Source organism: Stenella coeruleoalba (assembly GCF_951394435.1).
Source record: "Stenella coeruleoalba genome assembly, chromosome: 14".
In the NCBI taxonomy this organism is placed as follows: Eukaryota; Metazoa; Chordata; class Mammalia; order Artiodactyla; family Delphinidae; genus Stenella; species Stenella coeruleoalba.
In genome coordinates this window covers 81170730-81195168 of record NC_137160.1, presented here as the reverse complement: position 1 = coordinate 81195168, position 24439 = coordinate 81170730, and the positions used below count along the sequence as shown (strand labels likewise).

At 40.9% G+C, this 24439-nt stretch overlaps 1 protein-coding gene across 1 annotated transcript in view; it reads right to left on the bottom strand.

Moving 5' to 3' along the window:
• The window catches only part of PPTC7 (protein phosphatase targeting COQ7), a 37942-nt gene extending 13915 nt beyond the window's left edge, over positions 1–24027 (bottom strand). Inside the window, exons 1-2 of the mRNA XM_079943396.1 lie at positions 23521–24027; positions 468–647 (exon numbers count right to left, since the gene is read on the bottom strand). Of these exons, the coding sequence (XP_079799522.1) occupies positions 468–647; positions 23521–23743 (403 nt within the window). The 5' untranslated portion in view covers positions 23744–24027. The remainder of the gene's footprint in view (positions 1–467; positions 648–23520) is intronic.
• Between the last annotated feature and the right edge of the window lie 412 nt (positions 24028–24439).

Here is a 24439-nt window from a genome sequence, read left to right as displayed (position 1 = left end):
AAATATATGGAATCAGACTGTTAGGTGATATTCTGCAATGTCCTCTTTTCCCTCAACAACATGTTCCTGAGTACTGCATGCAACCTTAACTCGTTCCTTTTCAAAATGCGTTTTTCTACTATAAATGGGCTTTTAGGTTGTTCCCAGTTTTCTGCTATTATAAATAATGTTACTATGAACATTCTTGTACCTATGTTTTGATACACAGATGTGCAAGAGTTTCTCTAGTCTAGGGTAAAGACCCAGAAGTGGAACTTTATTCTGTAATTCTAAATTGTTTTCCAAAGTGGTTGTATCTATTTCAAGCAGTATTATGTATTCTGGTGTTGCCCACAGCTTCTCCATCAAATTGCTTAATAGGAAGAGCCTCAGAAAAAGAGCTGGGTTGGTAAGTGATTTTCTTGGTTTTTTTGTTAACCATCTCCTGGGCTTCTTTAGAGGGGAAAACGCATAGGATATCTACTTACCAAGCAAAGGTACTTTATTTTGCAGCAACTCACAGTAGCTTGTGGTGAGGATTCCAATGGGATTACTTGGGACGAACCGTCCTTCTTTTACTAACCGTTCACATGTCCGCATTAAAGTCCCTGAGAACTGAGACGGATCAACTCCATAGTCTCTCCATCCTCCTACACCATCTGCGACCCCTAAAAAAAGAAATTTACATTCAAAGGATATTCTTACCAACGTCTCAGGAACTCTTACCCCCGTTTTCCTAATACTAATTTTACTACATACTAGCACATCTATTTACCCTGAAATTCAGAATAAAAAGTGCTCAGGTTTAATGTATTAAACACTAATACTCCTAAGCCACATTCTCTACTTAGAATCTGATCTTTCATATACTGATGAATAAACACGTGAGCTACCACAGGGTGGCATTGCCTCCCAGCCAAGAGTTCGATTTCAGCAGGATTTTCATCTTTGTACAGAAGTATTTGTGTCATTAATCTCTGTTGTATTTTATAGGAATGAAAATGGATTTTTTTAAAAAAGTGCTGATGCTAGTGAGAATACAACTGAGCCAGAGCTGTCCATCATTAAGAATACCAAAAGCAGCAAACTTTTAACTTCAAATATTGGTCAATAACTGTGAAAGAGAGAACAAGATTAAGAATACATCCCACCCCCTTTCCTCCTCCCTCTGAGACAACCTCTATCCTGTACAGGGCCGCACTGCCCAGTATAACAGCCACTACCACACGTGGCTAGCAGGCACTAGAAATGGGGCTGATGCAAACTGAGAAGTGCTCTAAGTATAAAACACACACTGGATTTTTGAAAACTTGTTAGCATGAAAAAAAGGGTAAAATAGCTCATTAATTTTTATACTAATTACATGTTGAACTAATATTTTGGATATAATGTGCTAAAGAGAATACATTATTAAAATTAATGTGACCTGTTTCTTTTTATTTTTAATTAATGTGAATATTAGGAAATTTAAAATGACATGTGTGGCTCACATTATATTTCTATTAAACAGCACTGGTATAGAGATTTTTCACGGGTCCATAGAGCTGCTGATGAGTTCACAGTCTGCCTAAGACTTCTTCATCGAGAGGAAACCAGTGCTCAAGAAAAATTAGACATCAAAGTCAACACCATACCATCTCTTATTCAATCCCTTGCAACACCAAGCTAGTTGTTCAACATTAAAATCAATTTCTAAATTCAACAGTCTACTAAATTCAAAAACTGTGAGGTTGTTTATTTGAAATTCAAACTAAAATGTCAGATATATACATTATTAAAATTTTAAGTGACCACAAATGAAGCTTTCTGGAATGACAACTATAGTTGTTTTCAAAATAAAAGATCCGTGAACAAATGGGAGAGTTAAGCTTTTTATTTCATACTGTTCTCTATTATTAAAATTTTATTTTTATAATGAGCATGTATTGATTTTATGATAAAAATATTATTTTTAAGGCTATCTGAGCATGAAACATCCTCCCCACATACACATTTACATTTTTTCTTCCAGTTTTATTGAGATATAATTGACCTACAGCACTGTAAAAGTTTAAGGTGTACAGCATAATGATTTGACTTACATACATCATGAAGTGATACCACAGTAAGTTTAGTGAACATCTATCATCTCATGTAGACACAAAATTAAATAGAAAAATATTTTTTTCCTTGTGATGAGAACTCTTAGGATTTGCTCTCAACAACTTTCATATATAACACACAGCAGTGTTAATTACATTTATCATGTTGTACATCACATTCCTAGTACTTATTTGTCTTATAACTGGAAGTTTGTTTCTTTTGACTGCCTTCATCCAATTCCCTTCCTGTATTCCTGCCTCTGGTAACCACAAACCTGATTTCTTTTTCTATGAGTTTGTTTTTAAGTATAATTGACCTATATTTACATTTTTTGTACATTCAACTTTCACACACACTTCAAAGAGCATATTTGGTGCAACAGTAGGAAAGTGCTTATATGTATCCCTGAAAAACTGGCTTAACATGAAATTAACACATTAAACTATTTTTCTGGTGATGGCACTTATCAAGCAGAAATGGAAAACATCCTGAAAAAATAATAAGAAACAGAATTGGAAGACAGTAAAGAGGTTGACAAATAACTTACCACTATTGGAGAAGCAACTTCCCTCACCTTTTGTGACCAACCAATGGGCAAAATTTCCCTTTTTTTTTTGGCCATGCTGCACGCATGCGGCATGTGGGATCTTAGTTCCCAGACCAGGGACTGAACCCATGCCCCCTGCAGTGGAAGCTCAGAGTCTTAACCACTGGACCGCCAGGGAAGTCCCAAGGCAAAATTTCACTTTAGGGCAATTCCAAATTAGTTGGTTAGATGATATGATGTCTGCGATTTGTTTCAAAATATTGGGGGAGGGGTGACAAAAGAGTAGATGAAACAAGACTGGCCATGAATGGATAACTGAAGTTGAATAATGAGAGGTACATTCATCCCTCTACCTTGATGTATATTTGAAATTTTCCATTATATAAAATTTAAATAGTAATAATGATAAGAAGAAAGATCCTTCTGCCTGCTGTGTGGAGAGCAAAAGCAGAAAAGGGAATAAATCAGGAGACTGTCTCAGTAGCCCAGTTGTGAAATGGTGGCAGTGCAGTTAGAGTGCAGGGATTTGGGATCCAGTGAAACAAAAAGACTCACAGGTACACTGAATGGGGTACAGTGAGGGTGGGGGAAAGAGAAGCATCAGGGATGACTGAGGTCTACCCTCCCAGGAAGAGTATCATTTTTTGGTGCTTTTCAAGCAGCTGTAAGGATATCTAGAAATTCTTACAAAAATTTAAGGTAGTTCAATAGGAACTTCTTTTGAGGAATTCTTACGTCACCAGGGATAAGATTTTACCATGATTTAAATGCAACAATTTGTGTTAAAAACACAGAATGCAATTATAGTCCTTGCAACTCCATCTGATGAATCATTCATTCTTCTCAAACTACTGTTTGCTTGAGGGAAGAATTTCTTAACCAGTTTCTGATCTAAGAGCCACAATTAACTTTAAATACAAACTGGTTTCATCTACAAATGCCCTTCATAAGAAAACCATTAAAACCTGAGATAATGTTGAGAGTTGATCCCGGCACTCACTAAATAATCTGTCAGCAGGTTATAGAGTCTGACCTGGCACAGCCCTTCAACATTAATCAGATTTCTCCCAGAATAGAGGTAACCTTTCAGGCACCTGTTTGCTCTTATATGGGAAAAAGAACACAGGCAAAACTCCATTGGCCAAGACTCTTTAGGGGGAAAAAGAGATTCAAAAAGCATATAAACTTTTCAATAAAGCTGTGTGAAAAAAGTCTTAGTATACATACATAATTTACTTACAAAGAACAAGTTATATAACAGGAAGAGTTATATTTGGGATTAGAACCAGGCTAAAACCAGAATAACCTACATTTGAAACCTAGTTTAATTCATATTAGGCAGTTATTTCTATAAGAAAATGAATATTTCCTCTCTTGCATAAGCAAAAGCTTCAATCCACAGTGGAACTGTGGAACTGATCCAGATATAAAGGGAAATTTCATTCAGAGGTAAAGAAAACAACTGTTAAAGGAGAGATTGCTTCAGATCTTGAAGATATCAAACAACAATGGATAAGAATATCCCTAAGAACAAATGGAGGCTACAGTGAATACTAGGAAACAGAAGCTGAGGGAGACATATCCTGCCTCCGGGAAGCTCACCTTCTAGTGGGCAGCTAGACTACTCACTCATGGGATCTAGACAAACGGCTCTCACAAATGCTGCTACAGAAGAGTCAAGAGCAAGTGGTTAATGCTTATGGGGCACTGCGAGAATGGAGCAAGCTTTCACTAGGAAGTGGCATTCAGATCTGGCCCTAGAAGGTAAGTCAGATTTCCTCAGGCAGGGAAGAGTAATTAAAGGAAAAGAATGGCAAATTAGGTGTGGGTGGGGCTTGGGTGAGTGGGGAGAAGTTGAAATACGCAGGGCAGGGGCTGAAGCTGTGGGGTGCCCAAAATTGCAGTCCAAGAACTTTAAGCTTTATGCTATAGACCTGTGTTGTCCAATATAGGAGCCACTACCCACATGTGGCTATTCAGTTTGAAATGTGGCTAGCATGGATTGAGATGTGCTGTTAAATGTAAAATACACTCTGGATTCCAAAAACGTAGTACCCCCGAGATTGTAAAATGTCTTAGTTTCATGTTGAACATACATTTTAGATATACTGGGTTAAATAAATATGTTAATTGAAATTAACACCATCTGTTTCATTTTACTTTTTTAAATGTGGCTACTAGAAAATTTAAGATTACATATATAGTTTACAGTATATTTCTACTGAAGAGCACTGCTCTAGACAATAAAAAGTCACAAGGTTTCTGGGTACAAGTGATATAATCCAATCTATATTTTAGAAAAAATCCTGACAGCAGTGGACAGAACGGGTTCAGAGAGGTAAGAGGTCAGGCATCAGCTGCAAGATTTTAGGTTAGAGGTAATGAGAAAAGTAGAATAGACAACCACTGGAAATACAAAGGACATAAAGACAAGACGGCTCTCCATCAATACATTTTATATCAATAGGTTTCTGGATTTCAGGAATGAATATTGATTAGATGATTCCCCAGTTAGGAGGGGGTGAAAATGCCTTTAGAAGATACTGACTTCTGTCTCAGGTATGCTGAGTTTCAGGCACCGGTAGGGCATTTTTGTGGAAATGTTCTGTATGAAGTCAGGAACTAAGAGTCTGCACTGGGGAAGGCAATCAGGGCCAGTTCTTTGACAAAGGTCCAGTACTGACACCACAGAATGGACTGGATGCTCAGGGAGTATAGAGTAAAAAGTTTAAGGACTTAAGGGGGATCTTATCTTAGGAACGAGAATTCCTGGCCAAACAGCTCACTTGCGATTTGCATCTTACTTCAGGCATCAAATTACAAACACAGATATAACTGATTAAGTTTAGGAAACAGCCAAGTAATCCAATTTGTCAGAATGATATAATTTCTTTAGCGGTAAAGAGAGGTGAAGTTGAAAAGGTGGACTGAACTGGAAAGGCTTTGAATGCCAAGATAAAGAGTTTGCACCAATATAGAAGCTATTTCAGTTAACTCACTGTAATCACCTTATGTCTCCATTAATAACATTCTGTCAGCGCACGTCTAGCTTAAGTGTTTCCTTTGACCTAAAATCCAATTAAAACCATTATTAGATTAAGATAATGGTTACATATCTGAAATAGCTGAGCAAAAAGCTGAGAAGAGACTATAGGGCACAGAAAATTCCTTTAGTTGTACCGTTTACAACTGAAAATGTCAAGTTTTATGAAGTGGGAAATAGCCAACTAGAAAATATTTATATTTATGATTTTTATAAAATATTTTGCTAAGTTTTCTGTAGATTGCTTTTCTAAAGTAAAGAGAGAAGGAGAAAGAGTAATTCTGGTGTTATCTCCCATCATTTAAATATATTTTTTTATAGGAAGAAAATTCTTAAAGTAACAATTTTCATTTTTCTGATTAATACTTTTTTGTCTTTGCCTTAGTTATAATCATATAAAAACAAAACTTTGATGTACTTGAAAAAAAATCACTTAACTTGTTATTAATGCAGAATTTTACTTAACAGCTTTATTCTAACCAGAAAATTCAAGGAAAAAAGATTTGGTAAGTAAGCTGAAATTGTGGAAGCTTAAAAATCCTCCTTCCAACTGCATTTGGCCACCTAACTGTGTAGCTGGCAAAAGGCTCACCTTGAAAAAGATTTTGAACTAAGCGATCATCAGCCTGAGTCTCTCCATCATTATCCATTATCAGCCATCAGCATGAGGCTGCCGTTCTTCTTAAACTCTTCTTACTACACTCATCTTCAGATTGACATGCAATTAGTTACAAGACATTTTCCAGAAGAAAGTGATACCCAAAAAATAAATACTAAATTTCAATTTTAATATAAGCATCAGTGAAGAAAAACAGGTAATTTGATTTTATCCAATAGCTCTGGCAGAATTTCAAATACTAAGTAGTACCCAAAGGTAATATAGAGCTTTATTCCTTGCATCTTTGATGATCTCGAGGCATTTTACATTGAGCCTCATACTCTCCCTAATGAAGTAAGATGGTTCTACAGGGATTGTTTTTCCATCAGTGAAACACATCTCCTATCTACTAGGATGGGTACCTGATAGTGAACTGAAACTCCAGAGGAGAAATTGAGTAAGAATCTGGCTGGATCACAAGAGTTGAATAATAAAAGCAGCAGGAGACCCTCTGTACTCAAGGGATAAGGATATCTGGTTTTACACTTTCTGCAGCAAGCACTCATCTGACAGGGAACTGGTTAGGCAGTATCTATTGCAGTGCTACAGCCGGCTTCTTTCCAGATGCCAAGGCTCTTCTTCAAATACTATAGTCTAGTGGTCTCAAAGCCAACCTTATTTGTCTAGGGGCATCACAACATGAAGCATTATAACTAGAGAAAAATGAGATCAGAGTATAAACTCAATTTCTATCAAATGGAACAGATCACACTTGTATCAACAATTCTGAAGCCTCAACTATTTGGGCATTAAAAACACTCCCCTGTGATTCAGGACTGTGAAATCCTTCTGCAAACAATTATCCCAAAGGGAACAAAAAGAAGGATTACTGGAAAAATGTATTCAAAAGTTGATTTATTCAGAAAAGTACAATTTGCTTTGATTAACACTCCTTTCAGTTCTCTAGAGGTGAAATTATATAGATTATCACGTTCTTCCTGCTTTAACAAGTGATATATTCCCTTTGCAATAAGTTTCCCCAAAATAACCACTACGCATTACTCCCAATGAAACCTGCATCTTCTAATTCTCCAGATACCAAGTCTACGTCAAGAACTCAAGATCTTGGGCTTCCCTGGTGGTGCAGTGGTTTGGAATCCGCCTGCCGATGCGGGGGACATGGGTTCGAGCCCTGGTCCGGGAAGATCCCACATGCCACAGAGCAACAAAGCCCATGCGCCACAACTGCTGAGCCTGCGCTCTAGAGCCTGTGAGCCACAACTACTGAAGCCTGCGTGCCTAGAGCCCGTGCTCTGCAACAAGAGAAGCCACCGCAATGAGAAGCCCACCCACCGCAAAGAAGAGTAGTCCCCACTCACCGCAACTAGGGAAAGCCCGTGCACAGCAACAAAGACACAATGCAGCCAAAAATAAATAAATAAAATAAACATTAAAAAAAGAACTCAAGATATCTAAGCAGAACAGCTAACTCAAAGCTGAGGCAATAAAGCTGAAAGGATGGAAGGAAGAAAGGTTCAACCCTATGACAAAATGTATAAAAAGGGACACTTATAAGCAAAACTCAAATCCTGCTCAAGAAATAGTACTGTCCAGGGCTTCCCTGGTGGTGCAGTGGTTAAGAATCCGCCTGCCAATACAGGGGACACGGGTTCAAGCCCTGGCCCGGGAAGATCCCACATGCCGCAGAGCAACTAAGCCCGTGAGCCACAACTACTGAGCCTGCGCTCTAGAGCCCACACGCCACAACTACTGAGCCCACGTGCTGCAACTACCAAAGCCCATGCGCCTAGAGCCCGTGCTCCGCAACAAGAGAAGCCACTGCAATGAGAAGCCCATGAGCCAAAACGAAGAGCAGTCCCCGCTCACCGCAACTACAGAAAGCCGGCGTGCAGCAACAAAGACTCAACGCATCCAAAAATAAATAAATAAAAGAAATAGTACTGTCCAGGACAGTTAATAAAACTCAAATACGGACTCAAAGCAGGAATAAATGTTCTATTTTATGTTTTAGAATGCTAAACAAAATAACTATTCCTTTCTAGCTTAGTAAACCTGAAACTACTTAATAATTAATCAAATTAAAATGCACACACATACATATACACATTTAAACCCATTGTCCAGAATATTTCATTAATTAGAGACGGTAATCTCCAGACTACTCTGGGTGGTAGAAGACGATTAGGAAATGATAGTGTGAAGGCAAAGAAACTCAAAGTCAACCTTTTTAAAAGAAAAATGGTCTTCCTCTAACTTCCTCTAGCTCTTCTGTTTAAATACCAAATATTTAATGTGGAATGATATGTTTTGACTTAACTGTGGCTGAGGACCTTGGGTATCTTATAAAGTTGAAGGTTAAGTCACAGATAAAGGTCACTTCACTCCTTTCTGAGCTGCAACAGTATCTTCCTCAAATGCTAAATGCTGTCAGCAATGCTTTCTAGACAGGAGGAAGCAACAGACAAATCATCTGGGGGGCTCACACTTATTTTAAGATATGAACAGTAGAGACAGGGACCTTAGTGTGTTACAGAATTAAGGCCTTCTATTAAAGCTGAGGCTTCTGTTAGTTTTTAGATATTAGAAAATGTTACACAATGCCTAATAATTTAACGTTTAAATAAGAAAGTAACAGCAATTAAAGTCCAGCTATCTGATGTGTGTCTACTTGTACTGGCCCTGTAGGCTAAGAGAAAATTTTTCCTTCTATTTATAAGATTAGATCTAGAATTTCGGTCTTAAAGGTTAACCTAATATTTACAACAATTAAGCCATATACCCTGACCTAACCCTAAAGAGGATACTATTTTACCCCCTGCTTTCTCCACCCCTCTATAAAAATAAGAGCTGCTTTTTACTAAAATACCACCCTCTGGGAGAGGTCGAGTCACATGCAACCCTGGCACAAACGCTTTTTTAAAAAAAGTGAGAACATAATTCTTTTCAATAAGCCTGCCAAGTTAAGGTCTTCCCTGGTGGCACAGTGGTTGAGAATCCGCCTGCCAATGCAGGGGACATGGGTTCGATCCCTGGTCCGGGAAGATCCCACATGCCACGGAGCAACTAAGCCCGTGCGCCACAACTACTGATCCTGTGCTCTAGAGCCTGTGAGCCACACTACTGAGCCCGTGCGCCTAGAGCCTGTGCTCCGCAACGAGAAGCCACCGCAATGAGAAGCCCGCGCGCCGCAACGAAGAGTAGCCCCCACTCACTGCAACTAGAGAAAGCCCGCGTGCAGCAATGAAGACCCAACACAGCCAAAAATAAATAAATTTTAAAAATAAAAAAGCTTGCCAAGAACTGACCCTTAATTTCTGAAAATTAATTATATTTCCCCTATATATTGTTCAACTAAGTAATGACCTTTGAGGGGGTAGAACAAGTAATCTTTTTTTTTTTTTTTTAAGATTTATTTATTTATTTGGCTGAGTTGGGTCTTTGTTGCTGTGTGCCAGCTTTCTCTAGATGCGGCAATGGGGGCTACTCTTCGTTGTGGTGCGTGGGCTTCTCATTGCGGTGGCTTCTCTTGTTGCGGAGCACGGGTTCTAGGTGCGCCGGCTTCAGCAGTTGTGGCATGCAGGCTCAGTAGTTGTGGCTTGCGGGCCCTAGAGCACAGGCTCAGTAGTTGTGGCCCACAGGCTTAGTTTCTTTGCGGCATGTGGGATCTTCCCGGACCAGGTCTCAAACCCAGGTCCCCTGAGTTGGCAGGCGTATTCTTAACCACTGCGCCACCAGGGAAGTCCTTTTCTTCTTTTTATTTTCCATACTTCCCCATTTCTCCAGTAATGAGTACATGTTGCCTTTATGGGAGAGATGATAAACTATATGAATTCAGTTAAGAATTGCATTTTACACTTACATTCAATATTAAAGTTAGTCAACACATTTTATTGAACATCTCCTATATGCAAGACATGTGGTGAAAGGGAGCCAAAGGGATTTACATACAATAAAAGATTTCCCACCCAGAGGAACTTAAAATCAAGTGGTAGTGCAGGGAATTGGAGCAGCTTAAGATAAATGGCTATAATAAAACAAAATAAACATGTACCACTAAAGCCAAAAGCAAGGAAGATCAGATTACATCTAGCTAAAGGAATTAGAAAAGCATTCATGGAGAAGTGTCTGATTTGAGCCTGGAAGGATGAAAATACCGAGTTGTGGGGGAGGAGGAGGCTGAGGAGAGAGGCATTTTGGGCAGTTCCCTGCGATTTCGACTAATATGGATAAAGTACAAGTAATAAAGGCGGAGGTTACAGCTCTAAGAGCAGAGAAACCTCACCTCTAGGTAAATGCCTATCACACCCCTGCCACAAACCTCTCACCAGCAATTAGCCAAAACAATGCACTGCAGGAGTTAAGGTATTTAGGAGGTCCCCCAGAAGCAAAGGGCTGGCCTGAGGCCACCAAAGTTCCTGTGGCCTACTGACTAGTTCAACAGGCTCGCTAAGGCCTTTATCTGCTTTAATTAAGGGGCTTTGCTCAATTATTAGCCTAGGAATAGTTATAACTAAATAGTACTCAGACCCAGCAAAGACCCAGTAAAACGAAGTTTTAAATGATCATTTCTGACTTAAAAGGCAGTGTACACACACTGGGCAAGGCTTTGGAGTCAGATCTGGGTTCAAATTCCAGCTCCAGGATTAGGATGAGGTGTACTAAAGGTGTCTTGGGTAGCTCTCTGAGCCTCATTATGTTCACCTGTAAATGGGAATAAAATCATGAACATCACAGTGCTGGTGTGAGGAACACGGATAACGGTGTTAAAGAGTGCCTCGTCACAGTGCTCAGCTCATGGCCAACATGCAATAAATGAGAGTTATGTCTCTCTTAAGGCCAGGGCTTCCCTGGTGGCACAGTGGTTAAGAATCTACCTGCCAATGCAAGGGACACTGGTTCGAGCCCTGGTCTGGGAAGATCCCACATGCCATGGAGCAACTAAGCTTGTGTGCCACAACTACTGAGCCCACGTGCCACAATTACTGAAGCCTGTGTGCCTAGAGCCCATGCTCTGCAACGAGAGAAGCCACCACAATAAGCCCCTGAACTGCAATGAAGAGTAGGCCCCGCCTGCCGCAACTAGAGAAAGCCTGCACGCAGCAACGAAGACCCAATGCAGCCAAAGATAAATTTAAAAAAAAAAAGGCCAAATAACAGTATATAGACCAGTCTGCCCTGTAGCAATCAGAAAAAAAGTCTTTGATCAGTGTTGGCTGCAAGCTCTACAAACACTGGTCTATGGTCACAATCAAAAGACAATTCCCACTCATATATAATGTTTAAAAGATGAGGGCTTCCCTGGTGGCGCAGTGGTTGAGAGTCTGCCTGCCAATACAGGGGACATGGGTTCGTGCCCCGGTCCGGGAAGATCCCACATGCCGTGGAGCGGCTGGGCACGTGAGCCATGGCCGCTGAGCCTGCGCGTCCAGAGTCTGCGCTCCACAACGGGAGAGGCCACAACAGTGAGAGGCCCGCGTACCGCAAAAGAAAAAAAAGATGAGTGGTCCACTCAGCTTTTCTGGTCACACATCCACCACCATTCAATATTCCATTAAACATTTAAACAGCAACATTTTCAAGCACTAAGGGACAAATCTATATTTGTCTCCAAAAAAATAAACGAAGAAAAAAAGATTCATCTACACCTTGAAAAAATAAATTATTTTCCAGAACTGACTGAAGTAACCTTATTTAACAAATACCTCTTAAGTGCCTGCTGCCTACTGTGTGCCAGGGTTCAGACTTAGAAATTTCTCATTTTAAACGGGAAATCTTATAATGACAACCAACACAGAAATGCTAGTGGGCCTAACCCTCTCCCTAGGTCACTACAATAACAGCAGCGCCTGTATCATGACTTTCCTGTCTCCTTTCTCCCACTCCGTAATGTGATCCCCCCTTCAGGGCTGAGTCTTTTTCATACTGGTAACGTCTTTCATTCTGGAGTGTTAGTCTGGTTCCTGGCACAACAGTTCTCAATTCTTGCTGCACATTGAGATTACCTGTGGAACCCAAGCCCTACCTCCTGAGCCAGTGTGCCCAGGGTAGGCCTGGGCCTTGTAACAAAGCATACAAATCCAAACTATACAGGTGATTCTAATGAGACTCACTGTCAGAGCACTAAGGACTCAATAAAGACCAGCTGGATCCAAGCATGCCACGAACCAGATAATTCTACCTCTGAAATGTCTCTGCTACCCTGTTTTCAATTCCCAAACTTTTGATTCTTCTCTTGCATTTCCTAACCTGATTAATGGCAGCCCAAACCACCCCACACTTCCAGGCTAGAAACCTTAAAGAAGCTTCCAGAAGCAAAACCTCAAAATCAACTCCAATTTCTCTTTCTCCTTCACCCTCTTCGTCCAGTTATCACTAAGTCCTGTTGATTCTTTGTCTGCAATGTGCCTTAAGCCCAATTACTTTCCAGTACCCTAAGTTAAAGCCCATTCTAGCTCAGACTATTTCAGTAGCTTCCTAATTGATCTTTTGCCTCCTGTTCTCCCATTACACCCTCTTTATCTTTTTTTTAAACAAGATTGCTATGTCCATATTACACTTCTAGTCAAATACCTTCCATGTATATACACTTATTTACTTGTATTTCTAAGAACATTCTCTAGAAGAATATACAAGAAACTGATAACACTGGTTTCTTTTGGGAGAGGAACTTTTGCAGCTAGGAGACATGGGTGAGAGGGAGACTTTATGCACCCTTTTGAATTTTGAATACCTTTTCAATTTTGTACCATCTAAATGTGCTGCTTCTTCACAAAAAAACAAACTAAACCCAAAACAACAAAAGCAAAAACACCTCCTATAGCTTCTACCAAAACCAAAAAACGGAACAACACCCAATATGGCAACTGTGACCTTTGACAATCTGGTCATAACCTGTTTTCTAACATCAATTCTCAACCATCCTCCCAATGCCACCCCGCCAGCCCAAACTACGCTCTAGCTACAAAACAGCTGTAGTTTGGGAAGTCTTCTACTGTGCATTTGCTGATCCCTCAATCTGGAGAGCCTTGTCAATCTTCTCCTCACTTGCCTCAGTTTATTGAAAAACCCATCTCTCGGGGCCTGACTCCATGCTTCCACAATATCTAACGTTTCTGTTCCTGTGCATATGTGTACCTTCTCCCCCAGACCGTGAAACTGCAAGGCTAAAGTCTATTTTGTTCGTGGCCTTTTCCCCAGCACCTGTCAAGGACTAACAGGAAACAACCAGTAAACAATGAATTCAGTTGACTGTACTGATAAGTTAGAATACCAACATTCTGATAAAGCAACTTTCATCTGAGAACTACAAAAAGAGAATGAACCCACTGGGGATAAGGGGGGGGGCAGGGATAAACTGGGAGATTGGGATTGACATATATACATTACTATATATAAAACAGATTAACTATTAAGAACCTACTGCGTAGCACAGGGAACTCTACTCAACACTCTGTAATGGCCTATATGGGAAAGGAATCTAAACAAAGAGTGGATACATGTATAACATTCACTTTGCTGTATACCTGAAACTAACATAACATTGTAAATCAACTATACCCCAATAAAAATTAAAAAAAAAAAAGAGAGAGAGAGAGAGAGAGAGAGAATGAACCATTATCGCATCCTGGAGTTGCACAAGGTGTTGTGCCCTCTTCTCACAGACTGTTAAAATAAGGCTGGATGGAAAGAGCCTGGAAAAGGAGTCTTGGAGATGACACAGCTCCCAGCTTTCTTTGCCACTAACTGGCTGTAGGACACTGGCCAAATAACTTCTCTAAACTTTAGTTTTCTCATCTGTGAAAGAAAGGGCAGGAGGACAAATTCTCTCGAGAGTTCCTTTTTCTAAGATATAAGATTCTGTGATTCTAAGTCACATTGCAAGAAAAGGGAGCCTGTTTTAGAAACTCTTTATAAAATAAAAGCTAACAGATACAGCTATATTTTACTTTTCATATACAATAGTGCATTTACTGCATGAACTAGTTTTGAAACAAAGGCTCCATTTCAGGCTTCTCAATTTATCCTTTCCCCTTAGTACACCACCTTATGTATGTTTTCAGAGAAGTTTTGATAATGATCCAGAGGGTAAAAACACTGCCCCATGCCCTTTTACTTCAGTTTTAACCACCAGACTAGAATGTTGGAAAAGTTTTTTTCTCCTTCAGGCCACTGACAAAAAGGCAGGCCAACCATTTCTCAATTTGAAATTCTGATGAAAGAATAAAAGATAGTTATAGATTAATTGGCTTCACTGAATTCAGACGATCTGTAAATTATTTAATATGTATGTATAGAATGTATTCACAAAACACACCAAAGACCATTGATTGTTCAGTGAATTCAGGGTACATGAACAAGAAAATAAGATCAACGTTGCAGCTCAAGAACCAAGAGAAGTGAATTTTTAAAAACAATACATGCATAAATGACACCTCTGTTTAGACTTTCTCATTTCATAGAAACACTGATGACCATATTACCAATTAGTATTCAAACTAGAGGCCAGGAACAGTTTTCCAGCTCTAATGTAAATAGCTCAAATCTATTTTCTTATTCAAAACTGCTATCCAAACATTGATGTGAAAACAGAAGCATTTTTTGTTGGCTTCATTCAGCACAGCTAACCTTTTGCATCTACCTCAAATGACAGCACAGACAAATTTTGATAAGTCAAAAAACCTACTGGAGATGGCATCCTTGAAAGATCGAAATGTACAGTCACAGTAGTACAAAAAGAAAGAAGTTTCCTCTTCATGAGGGAATGAGTAAAAAGAAATGAGTAAAAGAAAAATCAGTGCAAAAATGTGTTGGAACTAGCTTGAGTCAAAATAGTACTCGGTCCCTCAACAGAAAGCACTCTTTGTAGTAAGTCACTTTTGCAGTCTCTGGCAAAGTTTTTGCAGTCATTTTGTAACCCTTGGGATTCATACCAACAATTCAATCCGTCCTAGAACTATTCACCAGCTACAAACTTACTCACCTCAAAAACAACTGTTTAAGAACCTAGTAAACTTATAAATTGTTAAATGTGACAGACTCAAGATCAACAATAAGCTTACTGATGAGAGTAATTTCATAGCAAATGGAAACGTATAAATTAGTATAACCTTTCTGGAGGGAGCTACACTAATATTTAAATCAGAAACCTTTCAAAAGTTCACAGCCTTTGACTCAGGATCTCCTCTTCAAGGAATTTATCCTAAGGAAATACTTACATGTAGAGGTATTCACTCTAGTGTTACTTGTAACAGAAAATTGGAAATAATCTAAATAAATAAAAATAGAGGGCTTCATGTACTATATACACAGTAAAATATGATAGCTATGCTTATTACGGAAGTATGCTCAAGCTACATTACATAACAATAACATTACAGAGCAGAATACACACTAACCCAATCTTATTTACTAATATGTATACATACAATTGTATATACACAAAGGCTAGAAGAAACCATACTGACTATAATTGAGTTATGAGTTACAGGTATTTTACACTGTGCTTTTGTGAACATGTATTACTTTTTTTTTAATTATTATTTATTTATTTATTTTTGGCTCCGTTGGGGCTTCGTTGCTGCGCGTGGGCTTTCTCTAGTTGTGTTGAGCGGGGGTTGCTCTTTGTTCTGGTGCATGGGCTTCTCATTGCAGTGGCTTCTCTTGTTGCAGAGCACGGGCTCTAGGCGCGCAGGCTTCAGTAGTTGCGGCACACGGGCTCAGTAGTTGTGGCTCGTGGGCTCCAGAGCACAGGCTCATTAGTAGTGGCGCACGGGCTTAGTTACTCCGTGGCATGTGGGATCTTCCCGGACCAGGGCTCGAACCCGTGTCCCCTGCATTGGCAGGCGGATTCTTAACCACTGCGCCACCAGGGAAGCCCCATGTATTACTTTTATAAGCGCAAAACAAAACCATTTACTTAAAAGCACTAGATGCGCAAGAGAAAACTTAGGTTCAAGTCCCAGCTTTGATACTAACCTTACTGTTGAGTCAGCCTCACAGATGAGGAAATAGATGCAGATTAAGCAGAAATAAGAGCAACTATTTCATAGTTAAAAGATTAAATGAGGTAAAATATAAAAATATACTGTAAAATCTAGGGACTTCCCTGGTGGTGCAGTGGTTAAGAATCCACCTGCCAACGCAGGGGACACAGGTTCGAGCCCTGATCCCGGAAGATTCCACATGCCACGGAGCAACTAAGCCCAAGAGCCACAACTACTAAAGCCCGCAAGCCTAGAGCCCATGCTCCGCAACAAGAGAAGCCACCGCAATGAGAAGCCCGCCCACAGCAACGAAGAGTAGCCCCCGCTGTCTGCAACTAGAGAAAAGCCCTCGCGCAGCAACGAAGACCCAACGCAGCCAAAAAAAATAAGTAAAATCTAAAGCACTGTATATGTATAAAACACTGGTAAGTTGAACCATATTTTGTGTCAGATATTGAATAAATGTTTAGGAGAAAACAGAGTGAAGTATTTCCCACTCTTTAAAGAAAAGGTTCTGCTCCCTCACCCCCACCCCATCCACCGAAATCCTGTTTGGGATCCCATTCAAAAGTATTTAGCATCTTCTTTAAAATTTTAAACTGAAAGATCCGTGCCACTTGTCAACTTAAGTTTAAATGAGTAAGTGTGTTATCAGCCCAATGCCTCCTGCAGTTGGTCAGCTTTTGCAAAAAAGTTTTGATTTATGATGCAATTCTGTAAACTGTGAATTGTTTAATAACAGGAAACAAATGATTTTAGACCTCAGAGAGATAGAAAACTATCAGATTTTTAAAATATTTGACAACTCTCAAACAAGATAGATCACTGAATTTTATTACTAATGATAAAAATTAGGATCTAGGTAACCAGTTCTTAAAATGAGACCAAAAGTTATCACTAATTTTGAAAGGCAAACCCACAAGGCACACCATTTTTCAACTGACTAGAAAAGTAAAATTTCTTTAGAAAGAAACTGTCAACTTACCTTTCCAAAGCATTTCCCTAAAAATTCTGAACCTAAAGCCCCAGGTAAGGCCTCTCTAAAAGGCACGGGGACCTATATAAAATGAATTTGCCATTTAGTTTGAAGTTGACATAAACGTTTATTCAAACCTGACATAGGCATTTATTCAAAGGACATGGTTGTAGGTCAAATACTCTGACCTGGTGTAGTACTTCTTGAGTCACACACAAGTACAAACTCCATTTGGATACTGTTGCAACCATTCAGGTTATGTATTGCCCAGTTCCAGAAAGCAGTGCTAAAGTTCAGGAACAGCCTCCTCCAATCCAGGTTCCCCCAACTCCCTCAACACCCTGCCCCCCCCCAAAAAAACCCCACAGCACAACCAGTTAACATCTACATCTTATCTTCTGCTACAATTTAAAATCTTTTAACAAAAGTATATTTTCTAAAAAAGTATAAACAGTCATGCTTTTAAAATGCAATTACTTGCTCTATAAAAAAAAGATTTATCCAGATTCCTTTAGGAGATTATTAACAAATTGAGAGAGAAGCTGGAAGTTAGGAAAATTTAAAACTAAGCTCAAGAATTTCTAGATTAAAGACTGAACAAAGGAAAAGTAGTTCTGACAGTATAACAAATGAGGAAATGACTTTAAAAATAATGTGCCTTATAAGAACCTTATGAAAAGTACAATATATAGCAAAATGAGAAAAATATTGGGGAGCAGGAGTTTAAGAAACAAACAGCAAAATTCCTCTATCCATCAACCCTATAATCTATTTATTACAGAATGACAGAATACTCAGAAGAGTCAGAGGACTAGTCAGTGGCTATTTTTTTGTCAGTAGCTTCTTAAACCCTGATGTTTCTGAGTCCTAGAAGGCTCTTTTACTGAACCCACAACTCTCACACTTCCTTAACATTCCACGATTTTCTCTTGAAAGCACACAATTATGAAATCCAGCATATTTAAAGTACTGATTGATCTCAGAACTTACATATCTGATTGCTGACATTTAAAAAAGATTTCCCCCTCTATTAATTATATTAATGATATATAAATATTATATATTAATGATATAAAATATATAAAAAACAACTATATTGCTCATAAAGTTGCAAAGTTACAATATGACCCAATGATTCCATTTCTAGGTATATACCCAAGAGAATACATATGTTCACAAAAAAGCCTACACATAAATGTGTCACAGCAGCACTATTCACAACAGCCAAAAAAGTGGAAACAACCCAATGTCCATTAATAGATCAATTTTTTTTAACGTGGTATACCCATACAATGGAATATTATTCAGCCATAAAAAGGAATGAAGTACTGATACATGCTACAATGTGGGTAAATCTTGAAAATCTTATGCTAAGTGAAAAAAGCCAGACACAAAAGACAGCATATTATATGATTCCATTTATATGAAATGTCCAGAATAGGCAATCTGTAGAGTCAGAATCTACTTTCTGTTGCCAGGGATTGAGGGAGGGGAGTTGGGAAGTGACTGCTAACAGGTAGGAGTTTTCTTTTGGGGTGATGAATACGTTCTAGTTAGTGGTGGTGGCTGCACAACCTTGTGAATGTTGTGCTACTGAATTTTTCACTTTAAAAGGTAAATGTTATGGCAGGTGAAAAAAATTCAGTCAGGGTTATGTCTGCTGTCAACAGGTGGATCAGACTGAATTTTGACCTTCAGAAAATTATGACTATATAATGAGACTAGTTTCCTGACACAGCTTGAAATCTAGATGAGGAAAATTCGAAAGAGGGCTTCTTGAAAGGTTGAAATTAGCACGCACACACACTCTCCCAAGGTGACTAGTACTTTGTTAAAAGGACAACTCACTTTCAGATATAGAGGTTCTACCAAATACATTAAAATTACCATGACTGTTGGAAAACATCAAATTCTGCCTAATCAATTCACTTCCTAAATAAAATTTTTATCTTTATATTGTTTGTGTAATCCTCATACCTTAAGACAACTACTTTTTTCTTTTCTTTTGGCCATGCCTCGTGGCTTGCAGGATCTTAGTTCCCTGACCAGGGATTGAACCTGTACCCCTAGCAGTGGAAGCACGGAGTCTTAAACACTAGACCGCCAGGGAATTCCCAAGACAACTACTTTTAAGACTGTATTACTCACAAATACACTTCAAATTCCTGGCCACAATCAAAATTATATCTAAAGGCTAGAATTTTTCATTTCTTTTTAAGGTTTCAATTTAATCAAGCTTAAATAAACACTGTGCAGTTTTAAAAGAATTACTTTACAAGTCAGTATTGAGAAGTCAGAACTTACATGGCATACACCATGCTGTCTTTTTTCCAATAAACTGTTGTTTAGTATGCAGAGGAGTTTTTTTGCACTGTAGTGAGTCATAGAGTGAATAAAGAAGTTGTGCACACACACACATCCCCATACCCTTGAGCAAGAAAAGCATTACCAGAACGCTTTAACAGTACCAGAAGACAGATGGGTTTTGAATTCACCTATCTTGTCAAGAAAACGTAACCGGTGGTGTAGCGGAAAGAGGACTGGAATGGGGAATCTTGGTGCTAGTCCTAATTCTGCCCTTAACTAGTGGAGTAACCTTAGCAGAGTGATTTGACCCTCTGTTGTGTTTTCAGTAAAATGAAAGAATTGGATTGCAAGGTTCCTAAGTCTTACAACTCTCAACAGTCTTTGATTCTATTGTTAATTGGCATAGGGCTGTGGGAGGCCCAGCAGTTACACGCTAGGCAGTTCTCATATTTTTACGTACTTAGGCAACCATGCCATATAGAGTAATAAGAGAACTCAGTATTAGTCACAGGGAAGAAGGAAAAAGTGCGCATAGCTCCTGCTGGTACTGGTTTACTCCTGTTGGACCTAATAAAGAGAAAGCACCTTTGCCAATTTTCCAGGGGATAGGAGTAGTTCTTATGTCTCACCACACCCACCATAGTTGGTTTTTCCTAAAAGAAATCCAGTGGGACTCTACAAAAATGTTGTAAAGCACCAAGTACTTTTAGTCACTGCATGACTAATACAACAGACCAATTCTAAATTAAAGAAATAAATCAGCTTTCTCTTTCTAATACAAAAGAAATAAACAGCTTTCATTCCAAACAAAGAGTCCTAGATGACCACAGTGAGTTGCACAGATAACTTAGCAATAAACACAGTGTCAACCCAAAGAAAATGAATTATCTACAGAACTAGAAGGTTCAAAGCACTGAGGTTCAACATAACATTATTATTCGACATAGCCTTTTTTTTTTTTTGGCTCCTCCGCACAGCTTGTGTGATCGCAGTTCCCCGACCAGTGATGGAACACAGGTCACGGCAGTGACAGCACCAAATCCTAACCACTAGGCCACCAGGGAACTCCCTCCACATAGCCCTTTAATGAAATTCAGTTTACCACTCTAACTTCCAGAGTAAAAAGTAGTATTAAAAACTCACTGAGGGCTTCCCTGGTGGCACAGTGGTTGAGAGGTCCGCCTGCCGATGCAGGGGACACGGGTTCGTGTCCCGGTCCGGGAAGATCCCACATGCCGCGGAGCGGCTGGACCCGTGAGCCATGGCCGCTGAGCCTGCGCATCCAGAGCCTGTGCTCCGCAACCGGAGAGGCCACAACAGTGAGAGGCCCGCATACCGCAAAAAAAAAAAAAAAAACTCACTGAGACTCATCACCTCTTTCACGGCAAGAGATAATCAGACCTGCCTGGGATGGGATGGTGTCAATAAAATAGAAGTCACCATCATACGGACTGGATTGTGGAAACCAAAGATCAAATGAGGCCAACTCAGAAGTTGTATCAGGTGGCTCCCAAGAAGGCTTTCTGGAAGAACTCCTCCAAAACAGTCCTAGCTAGAGAACCTGTGTTCCCTAATTTGCATGCAACTCTCTCTCTTAAAACGGCTCTTTGTCAAATATGGCCACAGACCACATAAGCAATCATCTGTCTGGTTATGCCTAGCAACATTCCTTTCAAGAGGGGTACAGAGCTGTAGTTCTTAATCTAGTACCCCTTCATGGACCTCTAGGTGGCACATGGATGGACTTCACGGGGTCAGTGAAGTCCCCAAGGACCTATGCAAACTTTTGTCTCTCTGCACATTTTGGGGGCAAAAGAGCCCTTGGGCAGTAAACCAAGAGGCTGTGAACCAAGGAAAGTTAAGAACTACTGGTGGTTTAGAGACAGATGTAAAACAGAACAAATCTCCTGACGGTGCCCATGTAAATAAGACAGGAAGTAATGCCCATTATTTGAGATGCAAAATAACAAAGGGTGCTGTCTTTTCAAAACAAAAAGAAAATATGATATGATGGTCGGAAGTTCTTGAGGGTCAGGTATTCCACTCCCTTCATCCTCTAGTCTAGATGAGGAAAATGAGCTGAGAGGCTCTTATCCAAAACCACAGATCACAGAGTGGCAAAGCTGAGCACCAAACCAGGCCAGGTTTCTGCCAGGATGGTATGTTTATACTTTTTTCAGAATGGTTTTGACCAAAATTTTCCTTATGAATACCCCACTCCATTAAGAAGGTAGCCTTCAAAAAATTTTAAATCAAGCTTCAGCCTAGAAATTTGACACATTAAAATATCCAAATCATAAATCAAATCACAAATCTTTCAAATAAGCCAGCACATAACAGACTTATAAGGCAGAACCTTAGTGGCTCAATATCCCCTATCCTGCTGCACTATAAGTGCGACTTGAAAAAGCAGCACAGGTCACAAGCTTCTAATTGTGAAGTGCCTCAACTGTAATGAAAAGCGACAGCCACTGACAGACCTTTAAAAAAGATACCGAGTCAGGGTCAAGCTGACTTTAGAGTGGATTTGTAGGACTTCAGTTTGCAAGTTCCCACAGGGAACTTTACTCAATACTCTGTAATGACCTATATGGGAAAAGAATCTAAAAAAGAATCGGTATATGTATAACTGATTCACTTTGCTGTAGAGCAGACACTAACGCAACACTGTCAATCAACTATACTCCAATAAAAATTAGAAAAAAAATTTGCAAGTTCCCTTCTGAGGAGTCTTAAGTGTTGCCTAAATACCAACTGATTTTTTTCAACCCAGGTAATGGAGATTTTCATGAATTAAACTGATAACCACTTTTCTAGTTCTATGTTCACAAAGAGTACATGAGTAGAAGCAAAGATAATAAGCAGTTATTCTAAGACCAAATTAAAAAATAATTATGGTCATAAAGTTACAGGTCCATTTGTTCCAATGCCTAACTTTGCCTCAGAATATGAAATTTAAAGTAATCAAAATAATCTCACCTGAGAAGTGAAACCAAAGCGACATTTGAACCTAAGTTCAATGACAACATGTCCTTCAATTACAAAGGAAGTGCTTTATTTATTAAAAGAGATTTAACGGCATAGGATTCTATGGCATACGCACTGCCTCCAAAGACATACAACATGGTAAAGTTTCTGATCGCTTGTGAATTATATTTAGCCATTTCTGCAAGCTCTAACTCTAGACTCCCAAACCCTAAGGTGTAACTGGAATGGGCCATTGGAAGCACCTGTGGCCTTTAAAGGCTTTAACCAATTCTCAAGGCTTTCTTGGCCGCAGTCTAGAAGAGGGTTTGACCATTCTATTTTGGGTCAAGGAGACTCTCTTACACCCCAAGTGACCTCAAGTGGGCAAGATCAGTTTGGAAGAATGCACTGCGAGTGATTTTTCACCAGGCCAGCGGCCTCCGCTGCGAGACTTCCAAAAGGATGTAGATCTGGTCTCGATCGAGACGACGAAAGAATGCGGCTGGGCTGTGTGGGGCTCACGACAGCCAGTCGGCTCGGGATCCCGCTGCCCGCGGCCGGACTGTGGCGTCAGGAGCGTGAAGAAGCAGGGATCCCCGGGGCACGCAGAGGGAGGAGAGAGGAGAGAGGGCGGGAGCCAGAGCGAGGTTCGGAGACTGCAGGTGTCGCCGGGGGAGGGGACGAGATCGTCCGGGGCTGGCACTACCAAGTGACTAACAGTGCGGTTCCGGACTCGGGCAAACTGGTCACATTCTCAGGCTGTGTGACCTTGAGCGTGTGGCTCGCCCGCTTTGCGCCTCAATTTCCTCATCTCTAAAATGGGGGTTGTTCAAGCGGAAAACGCACCTTGGATCGCTTGGCAAGGCGCCTGGCACATAGTAAGCGCTCCGTACAAATGAGCTACTACTGGCTCTCGGGCTCCTCTTACCGCCCGGAGGAGCGAGGAAAGCCCCGAGCAGGGGAGTCCCCAGGAGGCGGATCCCGGGCTGGGAAGGGGGGACCTGGCCGGGCACTCACCGAGCACGTCTGCCGAGCGGTGCCGGGCTACGAAGCACGCATCGTCTCCGTAGCACGCGCCCTTCTTAAGGAGGCCCTTACGGAAGTCCTTGCCGAAGCCGCAGCCGGCCGTCACGAGCCCGTAGTCGCCGCCGCCGCTGCCGCCGGCCCTGGGGTCGGTCTGCGAGAGGCCGCCGAGCACGGCGCGGGCCACCAGTCGCCCGTACGAGAGGACCGAGAACATCGCCGCCGCCGCCCCCCCGAGGAGGCGGGGGGCCCGGGGAGCAGAAGGACGCGGAGGCCCGGAGCCGGCTCTCTCCTCAGCCGCAGCCGCGCCGCCGCCGGGACGCTCCTCAAGGCGGCGCGCAGTCGCCGCCGCCCCTTCCCGACGCGCGGGGCCTCGCACACGTTCCGCCGCGCGCACTGGAGCCAGAGCGAGGTCAGAACCGGCGGCTCCTCCGCCTCAGCCCGACTGGGGTCCCGGCTGCAGCCACCGCTGCCGCCGCCATCTTCCACTCCGCTAGCGTGTTCCGGGCCTCGCCGGCAGCACCGCCCCCTTTGTGGCCACACCTCTAGCCCCGCCCACGGCCCGCTGCTTAGGCCCAAGCCCCGCCTCCTCGGCTCGGTGCCCTACGCAGCCACAGAGGTCGAGCGTGCGCAGAGGATGTGGACACAATGTCTCTTGGGAGTTGTAGTCCAAGAGTTGTAGTCGCTTTTTTACTTCACTGCCTAGCTTCAAGGACATAGGAGGATTCCCCAGACGCGGGACCTAAGTTAAAATACCGAGAATTACAGGTGGGCTGTTTTCTCCCCTGCTTTAACCATATCTTTTAAAAGCTATTGTTTTAAATAACGCCACTATTCCTTTAAAGAAAAACCTGGAAGAAAGTATCGGGTCACATATCATTATTCTGTAGTATATATATTAAGAAACTGAAGT